At 38.1% G+C, this 23,894-nt stretch overlaps 2 protein-coding genes across 3 annotated transcripts; one reads left to right on the forward strand and one right to left on the reverse strand.

Moving 5' to 3' along the window:
* Positions 1–9,807: 9,807 nt before the first annotated feature.
* mgat2 (alpha-1,6-mannosyl-glycoprotein 2-beta-N-acetylglucosaminyltransferase) lies at positions 9,808–22,570 on the forward strand. Of its 2 annotated transcripts, XM_063002278.1 has the most exons (3): positions 9,808–9,894; positions 18,155–18,245; positions 20,872–22,570. In XM_063002278.1, exon 3 carries the CDS (start codon positions 21,104–21,106, stop codon positions 22,442–22,444), a length of 1,341 nt encoding a protein of 446 aa, XP_062858348.1. In that variant the 5' UTR covers positions 9,808–9,894; positions 18,155–18,245; positions 20,872–21,103; the 3' UTR covers positions 22,445–22,570. The 2 variants fall into 2 exon arrangements, with proteins under 2 accessions (XP_062858348.1, XP_062858349.1); XM_063002279.1 differs by lacking the exons at positions 9,808–9,894; positions 18,155–18,245 and adding an exon at positions 18,595–18,740.
* Positions 11,456–14,218, reverse strand: rps29 (ribosomal protein S29). The gene is made up of 3 exons (XM_063002280.1): positions 14,115–14,218; positions 11,931–12,030; positions 11,456–11,565 (listed from the first exon to the last, which is right to left on the reverse strand). Exons 1-3 carry the CDS (start codon positions 14,174–14,176, stop codon positions 11,557–11,559), a joined length of 171 nt encoding a protein of 56 aa, XP_062858350.1. The 5' UTR covers positions 14,177–14,218; the 3' UTR covers positions 11,456–11,556.
* Positions 22,571–23,894: the final 1,324 nt, after the last annotated feature.

Raw genomic sequence — 23,894 nt, forward strand, 5'->3', positions numbered from 1 at the left:
CACTGCAGTGACACTGACATAGTGGTGGTGTGTTAGTGTATGGTATGGTTGTGCTGGTATGAGTGGATCACACACAGCAGCGCTGATGGAGTTTTTAAACACCTCACTGTCACTGCTGGACTGAGAATAGTCCACCAAACAAAAATATCCAGCCAACAGCGCCTCGTAGGCAGCGTCCTGTGACCACTGATAAAGGTCTAATAGATGACCAACTCAAACAGCAGCAAAAGATGAAATAAAATAATACCTACTCTGTAGTGGTCCTGTGGGGGTCCTGACCATCAAAAAACAGGGTGAAAGCAGGCTAAAAAAAGTATGTAGAGAAACAGATGGACTACAGTCAGTAATTGTAGAACTACAAAGTGCTTCTATAGTGGAGCTGATAAAATGGACAGTGAGTGTAGAAACAAGAGGTGGTTTTAATGTTATAGCTGATCAGTGTATATAGTGTTCCTTTTCTATTGTGAGCATTTTGCATGTTCTCCCCATGTCTCGTGTCTGTATGGGTTTCCTCCGGGAGCTCTGGTTTCCTCCCACAGTCCAAAAACATGCAAGTGAGGTGAATTGGAGATACAAAATTGTCCATGACTGTGTTTGACGTTAAACTTCTAAATCTTGTGTAATGAGTAACAACATGTTTGAATTGCTTTTGAAGTTATGAATAAAATAAAGGGTGTAATAAAGGGTAAAAGTGTCAGTATAAGAGTTGTAGTATGTAATGTGGGTTACACTTAATAAAACAAAACTTGTTTTGGAGCAATTTGATCAATATTTAAAAAGCTATTGAAGTTATTAATATGCTGAATACTTTAAATGCTATTGAAGTTATAAATAGAAATCTATTTTTTATTACGTAATAAAGGGTAAAAGTGTCAGTATAAGAGTTGTAGAATGTAATGTGGGTTACACTTAATAAAATAAAACTTGTTTTGGAGCAATTTGATCAATATTTAAAAAGCTATTGAAGTTACTAATATGCTGAATACTTTAAAAGCTATTGAAGTTATAAATATGCCGAATACTTTAAATGCTATTGAAGTTATGAAGAAAAATCTGTTTTTTATTATGTAATAAAGGGTAAAAGTGTCAGTATAAGAGTTGTAGTATGTAATGTGGGTGATAAAATACAACTTGTTTTGGAGCAATTTGATGAATATGATGAATATTTTAAAAGCTATTGAAGTTATGAATAAAATTCTGTTGTTGAACTGATGAAGGACTAGAGAATGACTAACACAAACTGTGCAGCAACAGATCAGCTATTGGTTGCTTCCTTAATCTTATGGACTTGAGAAACGTCATCATTCGCAGCCCAAGTACTGTTCACCCATGTTATTAAGAATGCATCACCACTCTCACTTGTGTCATATTGCTTAAACATTCTAATATGAGGCACTATAAACTTACCTGTTATGGCTCTGATTGTGAGTCAGCAGCTGGTTTGACTGGTCAGATTAAATCCTTTACTTGGGAAGAGCACTTTTCTTACAGTCTCTTGGTACAACTCTCTTGGCTGCAATATGGTATTAAACTCTATGAATGTTTTTTTTAAAAGTAGCAGCAACTGAAAAAAGATCTTTAAAAAGAAAAGAAATACTTTTATGGTCACAACATTGTTTGAGCAGCCACTCAGGTGGCGCAGCGGTAAAAAGTCACGCTGCAACCGGAGCTGGATTCTGAGTACATTGTTTCGAATCCAGATCTGCCTCCCCGGTTCGAGGCTGGGCGGCTGTATGAGCAACAATTGGCCGGTTGCTCAGTTGGGGGATGGGACAAAGAACCGGATGTGGGTCTCTCTCTGTCAGAATGCGATTACGACCTCTGCCGGCTGATAAGAGGCGCCTGCACAAGAGATGAGGAAAGAGTGCCCGTAGGGTGTGTCTCTCCGCATGCAACGCTAGGTGGCGCCAAACTCATCAATGTGCAGGTGGCAAAAATGCATTCGGCTGCTGCTCGTGTTTCGGAGGGGATATGGGTTAGCTTCGATCTCCTCTGTCAGGGCAGGGTTCGGCATAGACAGAGAGGAAGCACAATGCTAATTGAACGATTGGATGCGCTAAAGGGGGAGAAAAGGGGAAAAAATTTAAAAAAAAAAAAAAAAAAAAAAAACATTGATTGAGCCTAAGCAGGAGTTAAAGGGACAGAGTATCGTTATTTTCAAAGATAATGTTATTTTTAAAGATAATCTGTTGTTTGGGTGGTCAGTATATTGCAAGACATATATAAACTTTTGTGATCTCAGCATTAATTTTTATGGTGCACAAAATATTTATTGCTGAAAAACATGACTTACCTTCACCTGCACTAATGCACTGCCTCAGACAGATGTTCTCTCTTTTTAACTTCTTTATTTTATGCTGCAGTACATCTATTTTGCAAAGTAGCTTAGGTGAACACACCCAACAAAATTTGACGTTCTGTGAATCTGGTTGTGGAGCAGTGTACTAAATGTCAAACCTGTTGCCACTATTATAAACTTGAATGTGGGCAACCCATCCTTTTGTGCTGATGTGAATGAAGGCAAACACACTGAGACTCTTTCTATCTCAGCAGCCCTCCTTGACATGTGGCCATTTTCCTGGAATAAGAAAAACTGTTTTTAATTTCATATTTTAAATCTGTAGTTAACAGAATGGTACAATAACTAAACAGAATGGCACAAATGCAGGGTTTTACCTGGGTTGTTGGTGGGTTTAGGTGGTTTAAAGCACACATATAACCTATTATTTGAAAGAAAATTTTGGACCTCCAGTATTTTAAGTGTAACATGCAGGTTAACGTTTACATTTAATTAATGTGTACAGATATGTGTAAAGATATGTCATCAAAGGTGAATTGTCTCGTAAGAGATGTTAAAAGCATTTACACACTTTTCTATGTTCATTTCTAAGTAATATTATCTGTAAACCTAAAATCATTAAAAGTCATAAGTTTATTATAGTGCAGTTCAGCACAATTACAGCACTATAAACTAAGTAATTGCACCAGTCTTAACAAGCATTACTAAGTATTTAAAATGCACAGTGGCTAATGTTAACGTTTAGCTAACGTCCCAAGTTACTCATTTAAGAACATTTCATGCTGATACCTGAGTTGTTTTCGACTTTCCACAATGAGCACTTATTTTTAATAACATTTAGAGATAATATAGTTTTTTATGTTTATTATTATAAACTGTTTAAGTTTATGACTTTCCATCGAACTTTAGTGGTTTAGCAGGGCATGACGAACGTCTTTTTTTCATTTCTCACTGTAAGTTGACGACAACAGTTTAGCCGTCGGTGAGATCTTGTCTGATTCTTTTGACCTTCAATAAGCACTGACTCAATAAAGGAATTTTATCTTCAAAGAAGTACACAAGCACGTACTTTGGCAGACTCATGTTTCAGAGTAAAATAACTGAAAACACGACATTTGTATTTCGCTGAAAGTTCTGTGTCGAGGCAGAGACGGTTGGTTAAAATAACAGTCTCAAGTCAAGTGCGGATGTGCGCATGTGCAGAACGAGGTGTCCGACCGTCCGTAGATGGAGACTGACGAGAGGTTTGTGCAGAATAGACATAATAAAGCGCTATAAAGTCATTTCACTGAACGATATGTAATGTAATATTTGTCCTGTATGGATGGGTTCTGATAACCGCAGTTTTTAATGCAGTTTTTATAAAATCATGAAAAATAATGGTTTATCTTAAATATATTATTAAATAAGATATTTTATAAAGCAAAACTGTTCAGAAGGAAGCAATGAATTCAGTCTTACATTGGTGCATCTTATGACCTCTTTATATCAATGTAAATCAGTTGACGATATATATATGCTGTGATGATCTACATGTTCTTGTGTTCTATTGCTTAAATATATACAGTATATATACAGTGTATCACAAAAGTGAGTACACCCCTCACATTTCTGCAGATATTTAAGTATATCTTTTCATGGGACAACACTGACAAAATTACACTTTGACACAATGAAAAGTAGTCTGTGTGCAGCTTATATAACAGTGTAAATTTATTCTTCCCTCAAAATAACTCAATATACAGCCATTAATGTCTAAACCACCGGCAACAAAAGTGAGTACACCCCTAAGAGACTACACCCCTAAATGTCCAAATTGAGCACTGCTTGTCATTTTCCCTCCAAAATGTCATGTGACTCGTTAGTGTTACTAGGTCTCAGGTGTGCATAGGGAGCAGGTGTGTTCAATTTAGTAGTACAGCTCTCACACTCTCTCATACTGGTCACTGAAAGTTCCAACATGGCACCTCATGGCAAAGAACTCTCTGAGGATCTTAAAAGACGAATTGTTGCACTACATGAAGATGGCCAAGGCTACAAGAAGATTGCCAACACCCTGAAACTGAGCTGCAGCACAGTGGCCAAGATCATCCAGCGTTTTAAAAGAGCAGGGTCCACTCAGAACAGACCTCGCGTTGGTCGTTCAAAGAAGCTGAGTGCACGTGTTCAGCGTCACATCCAACTGCTGTCTTTGAAAGATGCTGTCAGCATTGCTGCAGAGATTGAAAAGGTGGGGGGTCAGCCTGTCAGTGCTCAGACCATACGCCGCACATTACATCAAATTGGTCTGCATGGCTGTCACCCCAGGAAGCCTCTTCTGAAGTCTCTACACAAGAAAGCCCGCAAACAGTTTGCTGAAGACATGTCAACAAAGGACATGGATTACTGGAACCATGTCCTATGGTCTGATGAGACCAAGATTAATTTGTTTGGTTCAGATGGTCTCAAGCATGTGTGGCGGCAATCAGGTGAGGAGTACAAAGATAAGTGTGTCATGCCTACAGTCAAGCATGGTGGTGGGAATGCCATGGTCTGGGGCTGCATGAGTGCAGCAGGTGTTGGGGAGTTACATTTCATTGAGGGACACATGAACTCCAATATGTACTGTGAAATACTGAAGCAGAGCATGATCCCCTCCCTCCGGAAACTGGGTCGCAGGGCAGTGTTCCAGCATGATAATGACCCCAAACACACCTCCAAGACGACCACTGCTTTATTGAAGAGGCTGAGGGTAAAGGTGATGGACTGGCCAAGCATGTCTCCAGACCTAAACCCAATAGAACATCTTTGGGGCATCCTCAAGCGGAAGGTGGAGGAGCGCAAAGTCTCGAATATCCGCCAGCTCCGTGATGTCGTCATGGAGGAGTGGAAAAGCATTCCAGTGGCAACCTGTGAAGCTCTGGTGAACTCCATGCCCAGGAGAGTTAAGGCAGTTCTGGGAAATAATGGTGGCCACTAGGGCTGTCGCGGTGACAGAATTTCCCCTTGCGGTGTTCAGCCTGTCTCAATATCGCGGTATGCGGTTATATCGCCATTTTTTTTTTTTTTTTTTTATTACTTAATTTATCTGGATTTTAGAGCTATATAAACAAGCTTTATTGTTAGGCTATGATTCGGTATATTATTGCTTTATAATGACAAAGATGGGACAGCTTTAAGACCAATGAAATGCGTGTTTATTGTTAAATACAGAACAGAGCAGGGATGCGCGTCTTTTCTCTATAAAAAAAAGGTTTAAATAAGCTTCTAGCTTAGGCTAGATATACACTGTGAAACAAAAAAAAAGTGTTTAGGCTAAATATTTTAAATGCACATCTAATCAAAATATGGTAAAAAAAATAGAATAAAGAATAAAGTCTGTAAGAGTTTAAACCTGCGTTATCATGCGCGCTAGACGAACCAACATGTTCACCTGATGTGTTTTAGAGAGGATCTGAGTGGGGTAGTGATGTTCCCCTCGGCACTAAAACCCTCTCTGATGGTGCTCGTTGCATTAATACACTGTAGATGTACTGTACCCTGCATGCGACTTTAGAGATCAGAGAAAGTCTAGCCTGGTTATCGCGCCACTATTTACCATCTATTTAGTAGGTATAATTAATATAACAATATATACTACATTATTCGTTTCAATAAATTTTTATTCAACGAAAAAATGCATTTAAATAATTCCAGCAAGCCAGCAAGAGAGAATCTGCAGGCTGCAATGCCATATTAACCGTCAATTAAGTGTTTTAGTACGCCGAGGCTGTTTAAATGTCGTCTAAATTACAAGTATATTATTGAGTGTGAACTCAATTTAATCATTAATAAACTTGCCTATAATTCCTGTTGCGATTGTTTACATTTTAAAACACAAAGCCTGACACTCAGCAGCAACGCATGAGAACAGGTTGCGGGAAAATGTCGCTCTTAGCTAATTTTCATTATGAATTTATTTAACATTTATTACGCACAAATGTAAGCGTATAAAACAAGATGGACCCTGCAACAATAAAAAAAAAGAGAAGAAAGAAAGAAAAAACGTGAATATCGCGGTGTTGCGGTTGCTTGGCATGCCCTGCGGTTGGCTGGTCTATAACGCGATATTTCAAAATTGCGGTTAGCGCGACAGCCCTAGTGGCCACACAAAATATTGACACTTCAGGAACTTTCACTAAGGGGTGTACTCACTTTTGTTGCCGGTGGTTTAGACATTAATGGCTGTATATTGAGTTATTTTGAGGGAAGAATAAATTTACACTGTTATATAAGCTGCACACAGACTACTTTTCATTGTGTCAAAGTGTCATTTTGTCAGTGTTGTCCCATGAAAAGATATACTTAAATATCTGCAGAAATGTGAGGGGTGTACTCACTTTTGTGATATACTGTATATATATATATATATATACAGTATATATATACAGTATATATATATATATATATATATATATATATATATATATATATATATATATATATATATATATATTTAAGCAATAGAACACAAGAACACGTAGATCATCACAGCCGTGATGTTATTCGCGATAACACACGACCTCAAGTGTTCTACAGTATTGCTTTTATACAACAGTTTTTACAAAATAAAGAAAGAAAATTAATCAAAGAAGCCCTGAATTTCATATTAAATATGCTTTAATATTGACAATACCTTCCGCCAAAAAGTAGTTCCACAACGAATATAAAGTTTAACACTACAAAGCAGACATCCCAAGTTGCAAAAACTCATTTTAGGGAGGTAAGAACAACAAGAAGAAGAAGGCAAGAACCTCTGAAGGGAAAAAAAGAAATAAAAAAACCTCTCACACACACCAAAGGTTTATGGGTGATAACAGAACTCTTAGGAGCTGCCTAGTTCACACTACACGACTTTCCCAGTCGTCAGGTCGCTGTACAGTTCACACTACACGACTGAATCTTTTGCACTCGGGAGTCTTTCAGTCAGTGTATATTTCACACTACACGACTGATCGGCGATCGGGGGTTTCACACTACACGATTCATCACCAACTGGAATCGCAGGTGAGCTTCTCTACGTTTAGTCACGAGAACAAACGCGAGAAGTGACCAATGGTTTAATGATACCACGTCCAAAAATGCACGTCAACAAGTAGCGAGTGATCAAAGTTTGTGAGCTGATGTGCAGCGTAAAATCAAAGAGGAAAATAAATGAATCTGAGTGGATTTGGCAACACAAACAGTATAGATGGTTCTGTAGTAAGTTGGAGGTTAAGTAATAATTTTGTAATGCAGCGTGGGTGTTATGTTTTGTAGAGGATCAAATCAGAAATACTGTAAAACGTGTGTGTGCCGGTGTATCCTGATATAAACTATATCCTCTCCTGCATTTCCCCTCACGCTGTATCCTGCGTTCTCATTGGCTGTTCGACATGTCACTCATTTCCAGTCGTACATCTGAGATCAGATATCTGGCTTGCTAGAAAACTCGATCCAGTCGCCGAGCGGTCGGCGAGCCGGTCGGGTCGAGTTGTTGGATAGTTCACACTTAGCGACTGAGAGCCGAGTTTTGATCGCCGAGCGAACGCTGAGTTGCTCCCGACCCGGAAAATCAATCGCCGACCAGTCGCCGAGCGAAATCTGGCCAAAAATCGTGTAGTGTGAACCAGAGCGGTAGAGAGAACAGAGTGGCGACACTCCCATAGGGAACCGTTGGAAAGGGGGCGGGACATATTTTCTGTGCAGCTTCCGGGTTGTGGAGCTCTGTATAGTTCCAAATGTCCCATAGAGCCCCATTCATTTTTACTACTTATCAAACATTTTTAGCTGTTTGTTGCTTTGTTTTAAAAAAATAATGAATTTAATGTCATTAATATACTTAATACTGTTATTGTTTAGCATTTGCTCAGCACTAAATGTTACATGTTTATCTTAATTAATAGGTATAACTGAATTTAGCTTAGTCAGTTAAGCTTAATTACTGACACTAGAGTCTTTTCACCTAAAATTGATTAATTAAAAGTTGATTAATCAAGAGTCTTGTTACAGAAATGATAATAAAACATCAGAGCCATAATAAATCATGCTAATTTTACTTTCCTCAGGAATCCTCAGGAAAGTGAAGGGAGATTAGTTTATGTAAAAAACAAAACATAAAAAACTTTAATCTCTGTACTGTATATTGTCTCTACTACTTAATGATATCGCATTATGTAATGTATGCTAATATAATGTACTGTGTGTTAACAAGAACGACCTATTAAGTCATTATAAACATCAATCTTCCACTTCATATACCAAATTGACATTAAAGCAGATGCAGTAAATGTAAAGGCAGGTGAAGATACCCAGAAATTGTACAAATGTTTATTATTTACTGTTTAATATTTCATTTACTGCTGCCTGTCCCATATGAGAACATGACAGCGCCGGGTTTGTTTGGAACTATTGGAGGGTTACATGAACCACGTGACCGCGTAGCGGCGAGATCAAGGAGTGTCGCAACTCTCTCTATCTACGGCTCTGGTGTGAACCAGGCATAACTGGGCTATCTGATCTCAGATGTGCGACTGGGAATGAGTGACATGTCGAACAGCCAATGAGAACGCAGGATACAGCGTGAGGGGAAACGCAAGAGACGAGTGGTACAGGGGCTTAATTAATATAGTTTATATCAGAATACACCGGCACACACACGTTTTACAGTATTTCTGACTTGATCGTCCTCTACAATACATATCACCCACGCTTCATTGCAAAATTATTAATTAACCTCCAACTTACTACAGAACAAGCCATATACTGTTCGTGTTGCCAAATCCACTCAGATTCATTTATTTTTCTTTCTTGATTTCATCACGTCAGTGCACAAACTTTGATCTCTCGCTATTTGTTTACGTGCATTTTTGGACGTGGTATCATTAAACTTCTCGTCACTTCTCACGTGTGTTTTAAAAAAAAAAAAAGAAAAAAAGGGAGATCAGAGAAGCTCGTCTGCGATTCCAGTTGGTGATGGATCGTGTAGTGTGAAACCCCCTATCGCCGATCAGTCGTGTAGTGTGAAATATACACTGACTGAAAGACTCCCGAGTGCAAAAGATTCAGTCGTGTAGTGTGAACTGTACACCGACCTGACGACTTGGAAAGTCGTGTAGTGTGAACTTGGCATTAGCTGGGAACAGTTTCTGTCATGAATGTAACCAAAGTTTGTAAAACATGACGTTAAAATCCTTTCTAGAGTTAGCTATCTAGCATCTGAGCAAGAGAGGTAAGAAATAACCCAGGAGTCACTCCAAAATATTCAGAATTTCCCTTGATGCTGCTTTGTATTGTATTTGTTTGTGAATCACCTTGTAACCCACTCAGTCACTTGCTGTTACAATGTTCCTCCATAAGAGGGCGATGTTAGCACAGTAATAATTAAGGCCCAACCTCATTTGTTTGTCTAGGTAGTTTATTTATTTCTTTATAAACAAACATTAAAGACGCTCGGTTACGTTAACAGTCTGTTACACCAAATGTCCGGGTACACTAATCGGGTAACTGGGTTTAGAAAACTCCCAACAAATTCTGTGGACGCAGAGGATGGGTGTCAAAACACGGAGTATATTGGTGTTCGAGAAGGAGCTGTTAAGGTAGGCTGTGCTGTGTTCTGTAGCTTCTATTGATTCTAGCTTCAGTTTATAAGTGTTATTTAATGACTGCTGTGAAATGTGGCACTTTTCTTTAAACATCCGTGAAATCTGTCATTTTTGAAAAACGAGGTTTGTGAAATTAGGCACATTTTCCCGTGAATTTAGTATGGCCTTAATTATAATGTACTTCATAACAAAAGCGCATTTCACACCTTCATTTATATTAACTAGTGCATTAATGTTAAATACTTCAAGTAACTACTTGTAGCTAGTAAACAGCTCATGAATCTGGCTATTTAGAATCAATGTATAACTTGACTCTTGACTTTTAACGTCATGTTTTACACTTTTGGTTACATTCATGACAGGAACGGTAGTTACTCATTACACAAGGTTCATTAGTTCACAAGGTTATATCAGACACAGTCCTGGTCAATTTAGTATCTCCAATTTACCTCACTTGCACGTCTTTGGACTGTGGGAGGAAACCCACACAGACATGTGGAGAACATGCAAACTCCACACAGAAAGGACCCGGACCGCCCCATCTAGGGATTGAACACAGGCCCTTCTTGTTGTGAGGTGACAGTGCTAGTAGAACAAGTACTGCAGATCGTCACACTATGGATTAAAGTATTAACACCCCTTCAAATTTTTTTTATTTGATCATTTTCACATTTTGCTCATTAGGCATATTTCACATTCATTTTTCAAAAAAAAAAATACAGAGCTAAATCAACACTACATAGTCAAACAGCAGCATTTTAGGTTCAATTGTTGGCACTGGGCTTGCTAGTAGCCAGTTTTGTTAGGTAGCAAGCACATTGTGTCTTAAAAACTACAAGACTTACACACTCTAACCAGTCTAATTCATTCTTGACTAAATTGTCACTTTTCACTTACTAGGATTTTAACGTAATGTTTTACACATTTTGGTTACATTCATGACAGGACAGGTAATCACTGGTTACAAGATTCATCAGTTGAAGTCTTTAATGTCTCAAACAGTCATGGACAATTTTGTATCTCCAATTCTTCTTACTTAAACATCTTTCAAAACCCACGCAAACACAAGAACATGCAGAAAAAACCCAGAACACCCTACCTGGAGATCAAACCCTGGACCTTCTTGCTGTGAGGCGACAATGCTACCCACTGAGCCACCCTACCGCCCCTCACTATTAACGATAAATAACACGTTATGGATAAACAGTAAATCTAAGAACTAGAGTAAATATTTGTCCAAAGAACTTAAATACTAGCCACACTATAGTACATCACTTTTAGTAATTTTATGCTTTGATATTTCCATTTGCTTAAAAAGCAGTGAACTATTAAATGCTTGGAAACAATGTAGCATTTTCATTAAAAAATCCACAAAGCACAGTATACATTTGAAGATGATTATGTGACTAGTGTTGTACACCAATGCTTAAATCCTCTAACTACCTTGTATCTGTTGTATCTCTACCCCTAGCTCCCAACAGAAATATATAAGATTCCTTTATTGATCCCCATGGGGGAAATTCTAGATAATATATAAATAAAAAAATCACAACAATTTGAACCAAAAAAAGTGTTTATTTTGAATCCTAAAGCAACTTCATGGTGATTGACTGGGAGGATGATGTTTCCACATGCCTCAGGTTCAGCAATCCACATTTAGTCCAGCTAGAGAAAAAACAAATAATTAAGAATTAAAAATACTCTGTATCTCATTTGTACAAAAATACAAAAACCAACCAAGCTTCACAATGAAGGTACACAATGGTATTGTTTGTATCAAACATTTTTACATTTACTGCTCACTAACAAGTAAATTATTTAATAGTAAAACAATTGTGCCGATTAAGCTCTCATCTTTACAATGTGAAATGTGTTACCATAAATTAAGCAATAGCATTGTGTAATATGGATCTTACATTGTTGTCAATCGACAAAAGCCAAGCCAAAAAAAGTAAACAATTGTAAAAATGTTTGATATTTTAATATTGCATTATTGCCACATTACTTATTAAACTAAAGTGAATACCTACCTTTACAAAGCCGATGTCTTTAGCGTACTGTCTGAAGCACTGACGGCACATGTTGAGTCCGTATTTGCGAATCAAACCATGTCTGTTCGAGCACACACGGCTGTAAATATAGTACACAAATTAGCTAAACAACAAAAAACACAAAAACATGAACTCATGAAACTACAAAGTTTAACAAAAGCAAAAAAGCATCTAGATGACTTCTGCAGTTTAATTACTCATTAGTAAATATTGACAAGGGCGTGATCAGAATCAGATTTTTGCTGACAACAAATTTGCATGACACTGTGATAAAAGGCGTGTTGCCTCTTTTTAAATAAAATCGAGTGTTAAATGAATAAGTATTTTTGTTTAAGAACTTTACCTATTAAAAATCAATAATATTTATATTGCAAACTAATAAGGAATTTGAGTGTTCCACACTTTTTTAATAATTTAGCCATTTCCCAAAAGGAATAAAAATGCTCAGCAGTGTGGATTTATTTGTTTACATTAGACTGCATGTTTTGAGGAAGTGATGATTAGAAATTGGGGGGGGGGGGGGGGGGGGGGGGGGGGGAATACAGGACAAAGCAGATGTTGCAAAATGAGTTAGAAAAATAAATGTTATATGATAACACTATATACTGAATATACAAAAGTGGCACTGTATTCTCAGTTTTGCATAAATTAAGACTAGAAAATTACTCATTTTAAAAGCATTAAGGTCGTGTATAAGTTAGGGAGTACCAAGACGGACAGGAATAAAGGCATTTAGGTGTGTTAACCTACCTAATTTAAAATGTTCTACTTTGTAAACATACGGTGCAGCTTGTATGAGGGATCTTTAAAACTTTCTGCACTTTTATATATTGTAGGAAACGGTGAGGAGTAGTAATTGGTCGTGTCTGAGAGACGGAGAGCTTATAGTCTGGATTTAGCACCATCTGATTTCCACCTTTTTGGACGTTGAGGCTTTAAGGGGAAGAATATTTTATGTGATGATGTGAAACCAGCGCTGCATCAGTGGCTACACGCTCAAAACATTTTTTGCTGATGGCATTAAAATGTTGGTACGACGCTGGAAAAAAATGCACTTTTGAAATTTGTAGCCTAGTGGTTAAGGTACTGTACTAGTAATCAAAAGGTTGCCGGTTCAAGTCCCACCACTGCCAGGTTGCCACTGGTGAGCCATTAAACTTCAACTGCTTAGATAATCATTTAAGTCGCGTTGGATTAAAGTGTCTGCTAAATGCTGAAAATGTAAATGTATATTTTAAGGCAGTTGTAGCCTAGTGGTTAAGGTACTGGACTAGTAATCATTATGTTACCGGTTCAAGCTCGACCACTGCCAGGTTGTCGCTGTTGGGCCCCTGAGCAAGGCCCTAAACCCTCAATTGCTTAAACAATATACTGTCACAGTACTGTAAGTCGCTTTGAATAAAAATGTCTGCTAAATGCCGAAAATGTACATTTTTAATAACTAGGGTTTTGGGGAAGTGCGGAAACTTTATGAAGAACCCTTGTAAATTACGACCGGTACATGAAATTTAAGTGACGACGCTTTAAATAAAGACATACGAGAAGATTTACATGCCAAATATTATTATTGTAAATTAATTTAGTGACAATCATGTACAGATGCTTAGTATGATTTTTAATTGAGACGTTAAATGTAATGCTGAACAAACGCCTTTAGTCTTAAGAATGTTCGCGTTAAGCAAAATTGGGGGGAAAACCCTTAAAATTCAGATTAAAAAAAATTCAAACACTCATTAAAAATAAAAGTTAAAACCTTATTTGTGGACACTTATTGTAGCGTTTTGTTTCTTGAGAAAAATTCGTAATGAAAACACTTTAGCTAGGTAGCTAGCTAGTTAGCATGCTACTCTTACTACTGTGTATAAACACAATGCTTATACTATGCTCAACCACTTACACGTTTTGCTTGATTTATTTTTTTTAAAAACAATGATGGTTATAAAGTAGAAAATTAGAAAACAGAAACACTGTTGCTAGGTTATATTTCATTAGTTAGATGGATCATGTAGCTTTGTGCTATGGCCGCCATGTTGATTTGCACTCAACATCCATGCGGTCAGAGGTGTTTCCACAAAAAAAGAAACCAAACCCTATAACCCGTGCAAAATACACTGCGGTAATGAATTCTGGATGAATGTGTATATAACTGACTGTATTACTGACCAGGATCGAGATCCCTGACCGAATTTTCTTGGGTGACTCCAGTAGAGCTGCTGATGGCCCATCTTGTCTCTTTCGCTCGGAACGTCGAAAAGGAAGAACTTGAACTGCGCATGCGTAAATAAGACTTCCTAACTCAAACGGCAGTGAATTTTTGGGCTGAATTGAGAGTGTCTCCCCCTCTCGATCAGATACCCTGCTCAAAAATAACAATGATGAATATTATTCACGTTTATTTATATTTAACATTACTATTATTAATATTATTAAGTTGAAAAACTAGCACTGTCGCCTCACAGCAAAAAGGTCCTGGGTTCGATCCCCAGGTAAAGCGGTCCGGGTCCTTTCTATGTGGAGTTTGCACGTTCTTCCCGTGTCTCTGTGGGTTTCCTCCGGGGGCTCCAATTTCCTCCCACGGACATGTCCAAAGACATGCAAATGAGGTGATTTGGAGATACAAAATTGTCCATGACTGTGTTTGACATTAAAACTTGTGAATTGATTTGTTTGTTTATTAGGATTTTAACGTCATGTTTAACACTTTGGCTACATTCACGACAGAAATGGTAGTTAATCATCACACAAGATTCATCAGTTCACAAGGTTATATTGAACACAGTCATGGACAATTTAGTGTCTCCGATTCACCTCACTTCTGTGTCTTTGGACTGTGGGAGGAAACCGGAGCACCCGGAGGAAACCCACGCGGACACATGGAGAACATGCAAACTGCACACAGAAAGGACCCGGACCGTCCCGCCTGGGGACCAAACCCAGGACCTTCTTGCTGTGAGGCGACAGTGCTACCCACTTAGCCACCGCGCCGTCCCCATGAATTGATAAATCTTGTGGAACAAGTAACTACCTGTTCTGTCATGAATGTAACCAAAGTGTGTAAACATGATGTTAAAAAAACTCTTCAGGTAAAATTTTCTTTTCTACAACGCAAGCAAATAAATGCAAAACGAATCTTTTGTCTTTGTCCTGCTGCATAACCCAACTGTGCTTTCCTGGTAAAATTTTGGAAGGCCGACTACTACAGCTTAAGAGCTACAAGACACAAATCTTTTCCATACACAGTGTATATGATGGTAAACCCTTTAGCCCTTTAGTTATTTTAAGTTTATGATTACTGTTAACTGGTGGCTGAGTGTTTTGGTTTCTAGATTCCTCTAAAGGCAGTAGTGATAAGTGTTTAACAATGGTAGGCATTAAATGTGGGTGCTACTGCTGTGTTGAAAATGATCCGGTATCTACAGTACATAATATTTGAACAGCATGTGGTTTTAAGCTGGTTCCTGTCTATAAATTTAAGCTGACAATTTTTGCAACCATGTATCAAAGTTTATCTGTTCCACAGCAGTCCTATGCTGGCAATCATGTACCATCAGCTCAAGAGTTCAAGAAAGGCTTTATTGTCAGTTCAGCTAGATACAATTACATATTTTTATATGAAACATCCACATGACATAATGACTAAAACCGTAAATGCAACCATTTATAGCGATGCCATACGGCTTTATTTTATTGTACGAGTCCATAAGACTCGGTTGAAGTACTGGCGATGAAGCAGACGCCTAGTACACCGGTGACGCACATTCTTCTAAATAAACACAGTTTATTGCAAAGCAGTTTCAGCGTCCTTATACTAATAACAAACTGGTGCTGATGTGCAGGAGATCGGGGATTTCTTTATTTGTGAAACCAGTAGGAAAGTATAACTTTACCAAATCATGAACATCCCTCATTTAACACAAGGAGGTTGCTATGGCCATAATATTTCCACTTTAATCTTGAAATCATTTCGACTTTAATCTCGAAATCATTGTGACTTTAATCTCGAAATCATTTCAACTTACTGGCGATTATTTGAAACTTCTCTTCCCCAGTTTGTCCTGCTGTGCTAAAAATCTAGGGGTTATTTTCGATCCAGCTCTCAAAGTTGACAGACAAATTAATTACATTGTAAAAAGTAGCTTTTACCAATTAAGACGCATTGCCAAACTGAAATCTGTTTTATCATTAAAAGATCCCGAGACAGACATTCATGCCTTTATTACGTCATGCCCTGACTACTGTAATTTACTTTACATGGGTGTCTGTCAGTCTTCTTTGACCCGGTTGCAGCTTGTCCAAAATGCTGCCGCTAGATTGCTTACTGGTACGAAAAAACGTGAACACATCACACCTGTCATGGCCTCCTGACATTGGCTCCCCATCAAATATAGGGTCCAATTTAAAATGCTACTCTTTGGATTTAAGGCACTTCATGGTATGGCCCCATTGTACAGCAGTGACATGTTATGGCACAAAGGACATTCCAATCTTCAAACAAATCTTTACTAAATGTACCTCAGTCTTGCATAAAACACAAGGGTGACCGTGCTTTCTTCCGCTGCTCCCAGACAGTGGAATTAATTACCTCCTTGTTTATTTATTTATTTATTTTTTGTATATTCCATATTTATTAATCTAACAATGTATATTTATATATATGTATTTTCTTTTATTGTTGTATTCTGCTGTACAGCACTTTGGTTAGCTGCGGCTTTTAAATGTGCTTTATAAATTAATTGAATGTAATTTAATTTAATCTCAAAACCATTGCAACTTTAATCTCAAAATTATTGTGACTTTAATCTCGAAATCATTGCAACTTTAATCTCAAAATTATTGTGACTTTAATCTCGAAATCATTGTGACTTTAATCTCGAAATCATTGTGACTTCAATCTCAAAATTATTGTGACTTTAATCTCGAAATCATTGTGACTTTAATCTCGAAATTATTTTGACTTTAATCTCAAAATTATTGTGACTTTAATCTTGAAATTATTGTGACTAATCTCAAAATTATTTCCACTTTAATCTCGAAATCATTGTGACTTTAATCTCAAAATCATTGTGACTTTAATCTCGAAATTATTGTGACTTTAATCTCAAAATTATTTCGACTTTAATCTTGAAATCACTGTGACTTGAATCTCAAAATCATTGTGACTAATCTCGAAATCATTGTGACTTTAATCTTGAAATCATTGTGACTTTAATCTCAAAATTATTTTGACTTTATTCTCGAAATCATTGTGACTTTAATCTTGAAATTATTTCGACTTTAATATCAAAATCATTGTGACTTTTTTTTTTCTTTTTTCCCCCCAATTTTTATCCCCCAGTCTAGTCGTGTCCAATTACCCTGAATGCGTTCTCTATACTGATTCATTCCGATTCACTGCTGACAGAGGACGCCTCTCAACTGACATGCGCCCCCTCCGGTATGCACAGTCAGTACAGACTGCATTTTTCTCCTGCACGAGTCGAGTTCATACACTTGACAGGCACTGTGCACGGAGGGCCACACCCCCATCAGCATTATTCCTCAGCCCTGTGCAGGCGCCATCAGTCAGCCAGCAGGGGCCGCAGTCGCACCAGTTATGAGGACCTATGATCCGGCTTTCTTACCCCTAAGGACAACAGCCAATCGTTGTTCATACTGCTGCCCAACCTAGTCGGAAAGGCAGAGCTGAGGTTCGATGTATTCGAAACCCCAACTCTGGTGAGCTCGCGTATTTTACCGCTGCGCCACCTGAGTGGCATCATTGTGACTTTAATCTCGAAATTATTGTGACTTTAATCTCGAAATCATTGTGACTTTAATCTCTAAATCATTGTGACTTTAATCTTGAAATTATTTTGTCTTTATTCTCAAAATCATTGTGACTTTAATCTCGAAATTATTGTGACTTTAATCTCAAAATTATTTCGACTTTAATCTCAAAATTATTTCGACTTTTTTCTCGAAATAGAAACCTAAAAATATATTTTTATTTAAAGTGGCCCTAATACACTGTAGTAAATAAGTAAACAGGTGGATGTAAAAAGAAATGTGATTTAATTTTGTGCTCTGCTGTGACATCATCGCTGTCAGGAGACGGAAAGCGCCCTCCGGAGGTGTGATGCATTATGGGAAAGAGACAGTCGGTGGGTACGGCTGTAGCAGCTCATGTGAGAGATCTGACTGTGATCTGACTGTTTTCCCTTCAGAGCTGAAGAGACTGAAAACTACACCGAGAGAAAATGGATTAAAGAGAATCGATCAGAACTCGCTGCTATGACACTCGCAGTGCACGACCAGGTCAGAAGTGTGTGTGTGTGTGTGTGTGTGTGTGTGTGTGTGTGTGTGTGTGTGTGTGTGTGTGTGTGTGTGTGTGTGTGTGTGTGTGTGTGTGTGTGTGTGTGTGTGTGTGTGTGTGTGTGTGTGTGTGTGTGTGTGTGCAGGATGGTTGCGACACATTTTGCTTGTTCTTCCTGTATTCTGCTGCCTCGCTGTGCTGCACATCTGTAACTACTAACGCGTGTATTAGTCTTATCAGTCGTGTTATTAGTCGTGTTCATCGGCATGTCGTGGTTTCTGGATCGTACAGACTTGAATAAGAGGGATTTGAATTGAATAAGTACATGTTTATTTAAGGAAATGAACGTTTTCTACCTAATAAACACAAACACAGATCTCTGGCTTCTCTTCCTGATGTGTAGAATATGTGCAGCCTGTTAGCTGTTAGCACTTCCTGTTGAAATAGCTTACGTTGGCTGAGTTTGTGCAGCTGGATTGGGATTCGACGCTGTACCTGTAAGTTAGAGAAAACAGCGTTACCTTAACATGCTCTGTTTCTATTACAGAATCTTAATTACTTCTATATAATATATTTAGTTAAGGAGTTTATTCTTTAATGTATAACCTTATGGTATTGGAGTTACTAAATCATATGTACTACACAGCCACAGCTGTCAATCCTGTACTGACTCATACAAGTGACTTTTTAATTAAACATAGATTATAACTCAATGATTCATCATATATTAGCATATCTTTAAACGTTCATCAAGTATTTAGTGTATGATGTGGTCCATTACAATTAATAACAGGATGAATATACACAATAATACATTTGGAGCATGTTTTAAAAAGACCTCAAGATGTCTTTATAGTTATTCCTATCATTACAACTAACATATTTTGACCTGTCATTTAATATAAATGAATAATTTGATTTAATGTATTAATGTGACAGAAAGTGTGTATCCAGAAGTCTGATTGTGGTTTAGTAAAGCATATAGACCTATTCACCTATATTGCAGAATAAATTATATATATACACTGATCAGCCATAACATTAAAACCACCTCCTGGTTTCTACACACTGTCCATTTTATTAGCTCCACTTACCATATAGAAGCACTTTGTAGTTCTACAATTACTGACTGTAGTCCATCTGTTTCTCTGCATGCTTTTTTTTAACCTGCTTTCACCCTGTTCTTCAATGGTCAGGACCCCCACAGGACCACTACAGAGCAGGTATTATTTAGGTGGTGGATCATTCTCAGCACTGCAGTGACACTGACATGGTGGTGGTGTGTTAGTGTGTGTTGCGCTGGTATGAGTGGATCAGACACATTAGCGCTGCTGGAGTTTTTAAATACCGTGTCCACTCACTGTCCACTCTATTAGACACTCCTACCTAGTTGGTCCACCTTGTAGATGTAAAGTGAGAGACGTTTGAGTTGGTCATCTTCTAGACCTTCATCAGTGATCACCCACGGGGCGCCGTTGACCGGATATTTTTGGTTGGTCGACTGTTCTCAGTCAGCAGTGACAGTGAGGTGTTTAAAAACTCAATCAGTGCTGCTGTGTCTGATCCACTCATACCAGCACAACACACACTAACACACCACCACCATGTCAGTATCACTGCAGTGCTGAGAATGATCCACCACCTAAATAATACCTGCTCTGTGGTGGTCCTGGGAGATTCCTGACCATTAAAGAACAGCATGAAAGGGGGCTAACAAAGCATCCAGAGAAACAGATGTACTACAGTCAGTAATTGTAGAACTACAAAGTGCTTCTATGTGGTAAAGTGGAGTTGATAAAATGGACAGTGAGTGTAGAAACTAGAAGGTTTTTTTTAAATGTTATGGCTGATCGGTGTATATATTTAGTGGGTTATGGTTTTAAAATGTATTTTATGACATTCTGTAGGATAGTATTCAGCCCTCAAAATTCATTTTAAAGTCTTTATTTTAAAATGAGTTAATCTATAATGACATTATGACATCGGTAGGTCTGAGCCCTTTTAACAATATCCATTCATTAAAATAAAAGCCTGAATGTTTATGTTCATTCCTGCCTTGTATTTAAGCTTTGATTTTATGCAAACATTTCATTACATTTCATTTCATTGCATTCATTGCATTCATATGTATGTACAATATAATATGTATATATAATTTTTTTAATCCAAAGTGACTTATAATTGTGACTGAATACAATCCAAACAAATAGGAGTCTTACTCAAGGACCCAACACTGGATATTCGCTATGTTCTAAATTCAAAATTAATACCTGATTTAAAAATTAAGGTTCTTCATGCAGGTGTTATGAGTACCAGGTTGTGACCATTCCTTATGTTAAAGAACAAAGATAATACAAAGATAGTAGCTCAGTGGTTAAGGAGACCCTCAACCCTTAATTGCTTGCATGATATTCAGTCATAAGTCACTTTGGATAAAAGAGTCTGCTAAATGCCGTAAATGTCTATTACATTTTGGCATTTTTTGTGTTATTTAACATTTTATTTAAATCTTGTGTGATTTAATCAGTGTAACTCATTATTATGACATACTGTATGGGCCAAACTGACTCATGTCTGTCTTAACAATTGGAAACTAAGATATCTACTTATGTTTTTTTTTTCTTTTAGATTTTAAGCTGCAACTGCCCTGCCTCTAAGCACAATGCCTTATGGAATTAATTCTCGACAGCTTTGACATCCCATCACTGTTTACATTCCAAAAGCAAAGAGTTTGGAATAGAAGCACTTTTTACATTTTTTTATTTTATTTGAAGCCCATAACATTTTTGGAAAGCAAACCTGTCATTCTTTTTTTTTAACTTGTCTTTTATCCTACTATCCCACCGGGTGAAAGCTTAACATGAGATTCCGAATCTACAAGAGAAAAGTGGTGATCCTAACTCTGGTGGTTGTAATCTGCGGCTTTGCCTTTTGGAGCAGTGGGAAGCAGAAAAAAGGAAGTGCTGTATTTTCGAAGGAAGTAGAGGCTGTCAAGAAGAGCAGCATTAGTAGCCAGGCACAGGTCACAGTACCAGTGACCCGGAAACCTGTAAATGAAACGCTACCAGAGAGGAAAGCTTTGCCCATGCCTGAGGTGGATAATACCACTTTGGTGTACCGGGGAATTGTGTTCCAACTCAACTTCGACCAGACCTTAAGAAATGAGGAGAAGTTCAGGTCTGTGCGTCAAAAGGATGACCTGGTGGTTGTGATTCAGGTGCACAACCGTCCGGAGTACCTGAGGCTGCTTGTAGAAAGCTTGAGAAAATCAAAAGGTATTGAGAATGTCCTTCTTATATTCAGCCATGATTTCTGGTCCCCAGAGATCAACCAAATAGTGGCATCCATTGACTTCTGCTCGGTCCTCCAGATATTCTTTCCTTTCAGCATTCAACTTTACCCACACGAATTTCCAGGGCATGACCCCAGAGACTGTCCCAGAGACATTTCCAAGCAAGATGCCTTAAAAGTTGGCTGCATAAATGCAGATTACCCTGATTCTTTTGGACATTACCGAGAAGCCAAATTTTCTCAGACCAAACACCACTGGTGGTGGAAGCTGCATTTTGTTTGGGACAGGGTTCGAGTGTTAAAGGATCACAAAGGATTGGTGCTTCTTATTGAGGAGGACCACTATTTAGCTCCAGACTTCTATCATTTTCTTAAGCTGATGACCTCTATAAAGAAGGAGCATTGTGCCGACTGTGACATTCTTTCACTCGGAAGCTATGGGCACATCGGGTACTCCAGCAAAGCCAATCGAGTTGAGGTGAAAGTCTGGAAATCGACCGAGCACAACATGGGTATGGCCATGGACAGGGAGACGTACCAAAAACTCATCAAATGCACTGACACGTTCTGCACCTATGATGATTACAACTGGGACTGGTCACTTCAGCACCTCACTGTGACCTGTCTGCCCACTTACTGGAAGGTGATGTTGAGTGAAGCACCCCGCATCTTTCATGCAGGTGACTGTGGCATGCATCATAAGAAGTCCTCTTGTTTACCCAATAGTCAGAAGACAAAAATAGAAACCATTCTTCAGAGCAGTACACACCAGCTCTTCCCAAAAACTTTGCTAATCACTAAGAGACTGCCTGCAGCCGGGACTGGTGGATTAGCCCCGCATGTCAAAAATGGAGGCTGGGGTGATATCAGGGACCATGAACTCTGCAAGAGCTATCTTCGGTTGCAGTGACCAGAATCTGTAATTTTGTTTGTTGGTTTGGTTGTTTTTGCATCCTCTTATGAAAGCCTTTACAAATTCTTAATTCTTTATATTGCCTGTTTTGTTGAAATATTCCAAATAAAATGGTATATGTAATTTGAGTTTAATGATTGTCTTTTAAGCACGATGTTTGCCTTCTAATTGATTCAGTTAGCCTTAAATTTAATCAGTGTAGGTCCCTAATGAATTTTTCAAAATTTCTTAAAAACTTGTTTGTTTGGGGAATTATTATATGCATTGAAAATATAAAAACATTTTATTTAAAAGAAAAACAAATGAAAACACATGTATTTTACCAGTTTTATATAAATGCATTGTTTCGAGATAAAATGGACAAAAATCTTGTTAAATGAAGTTATTAACTGATTCTGCTTTAATAAACAGCATTTTCTCCCTGTGTCTGACTGAACCAGTGTTCACATTAGCAGGCAACACATCAGTGATACCGCTCATGGCCGAAGCCCTGTGATAAATTAGAACCTCGTATAGGGTGTGTTCTTGCCTTGTGCTCAGTGTTTCTGCGAAATTCAGACCCATCACAGCCCTAACCAAGATAAAGAGGTGGTAAAAATGAAATAAAACGAAACATTGATTGCAGGCACGTCCTTCTTGTCAAACATTGGTGCTGGATTTGACAAATCTATTAGTATATATTAATGCTCATGGATGCAGAATGGGATTTCCAACAAGCCTGTGCTCATACACACATTTTGGTCATATGTGTGTACACCGATCAACCGTAACATTAAAACCACCTTCTTGTTTCTACACTCACTGTCCATTTTATCAGCTCCACTTACCATATAGAATCACTTTTTAGTTCTACAATTACTGACTGTAGTCCATCTGTTTCTCTGCATACTGTTTTAGCCCGCTTTCACCCTGTTCTTCAATGGTCAGGACCCCCACAGGACCACTACAGAGTAGGTATTATTTGGGTGGTGGATAATTCTCAGCACTGCAGTGACACTGACATAGTGGTGGTGTGTTAGTGTGTGTTGTGCTGGTATGAGTGGATAAGACACAACAGTGCTGAGAATCATCCACCACCTGTGGTGGTCCTGTGGGGGTCCTCCTGACCATTGAAGAACAGGGTGAAAGCAGGTTAAAAAGCTATGTAGAGAAACAGATGGACTACAGTCAGTAATTGTAGAACTACAAAGTGCTTATATATGATAAGTGGAGCTAATAAAAGGGTGTGTATAAACAAGGAGGTGGTTTTAATGTTATGGCTGTTATGTTTATCGGTGTATGGCATCACTATTTGTAGTGATTAGGTTAAATCCACAGAAACCTTAATCACAACTCAACTTGAAACATTTAATAGCTGTATTTTTTTGTTTGGACTTTATAAAACAGCACACCAGCTAATTTTCTTATCATAATAGCAGGCACTTTTGCATAATTCTGGCCTATTTAA

This window comes from Trichomycterus rosablanca, chromosome 9, assembly GCF_030014385.1.
Source record: "Trichomycterus rosablanca isolate fTriRos1 chromosome 9, fTriRos1.hap1, whole genome shotgun sequence".
Classification (NCBI taxonomy): Eukaryota; Metazoa; Chordata; class Actinopteri; order Siluriformes; family Trichomycteridae; genus Trichomycterus; species Trichomycterus rosablanca.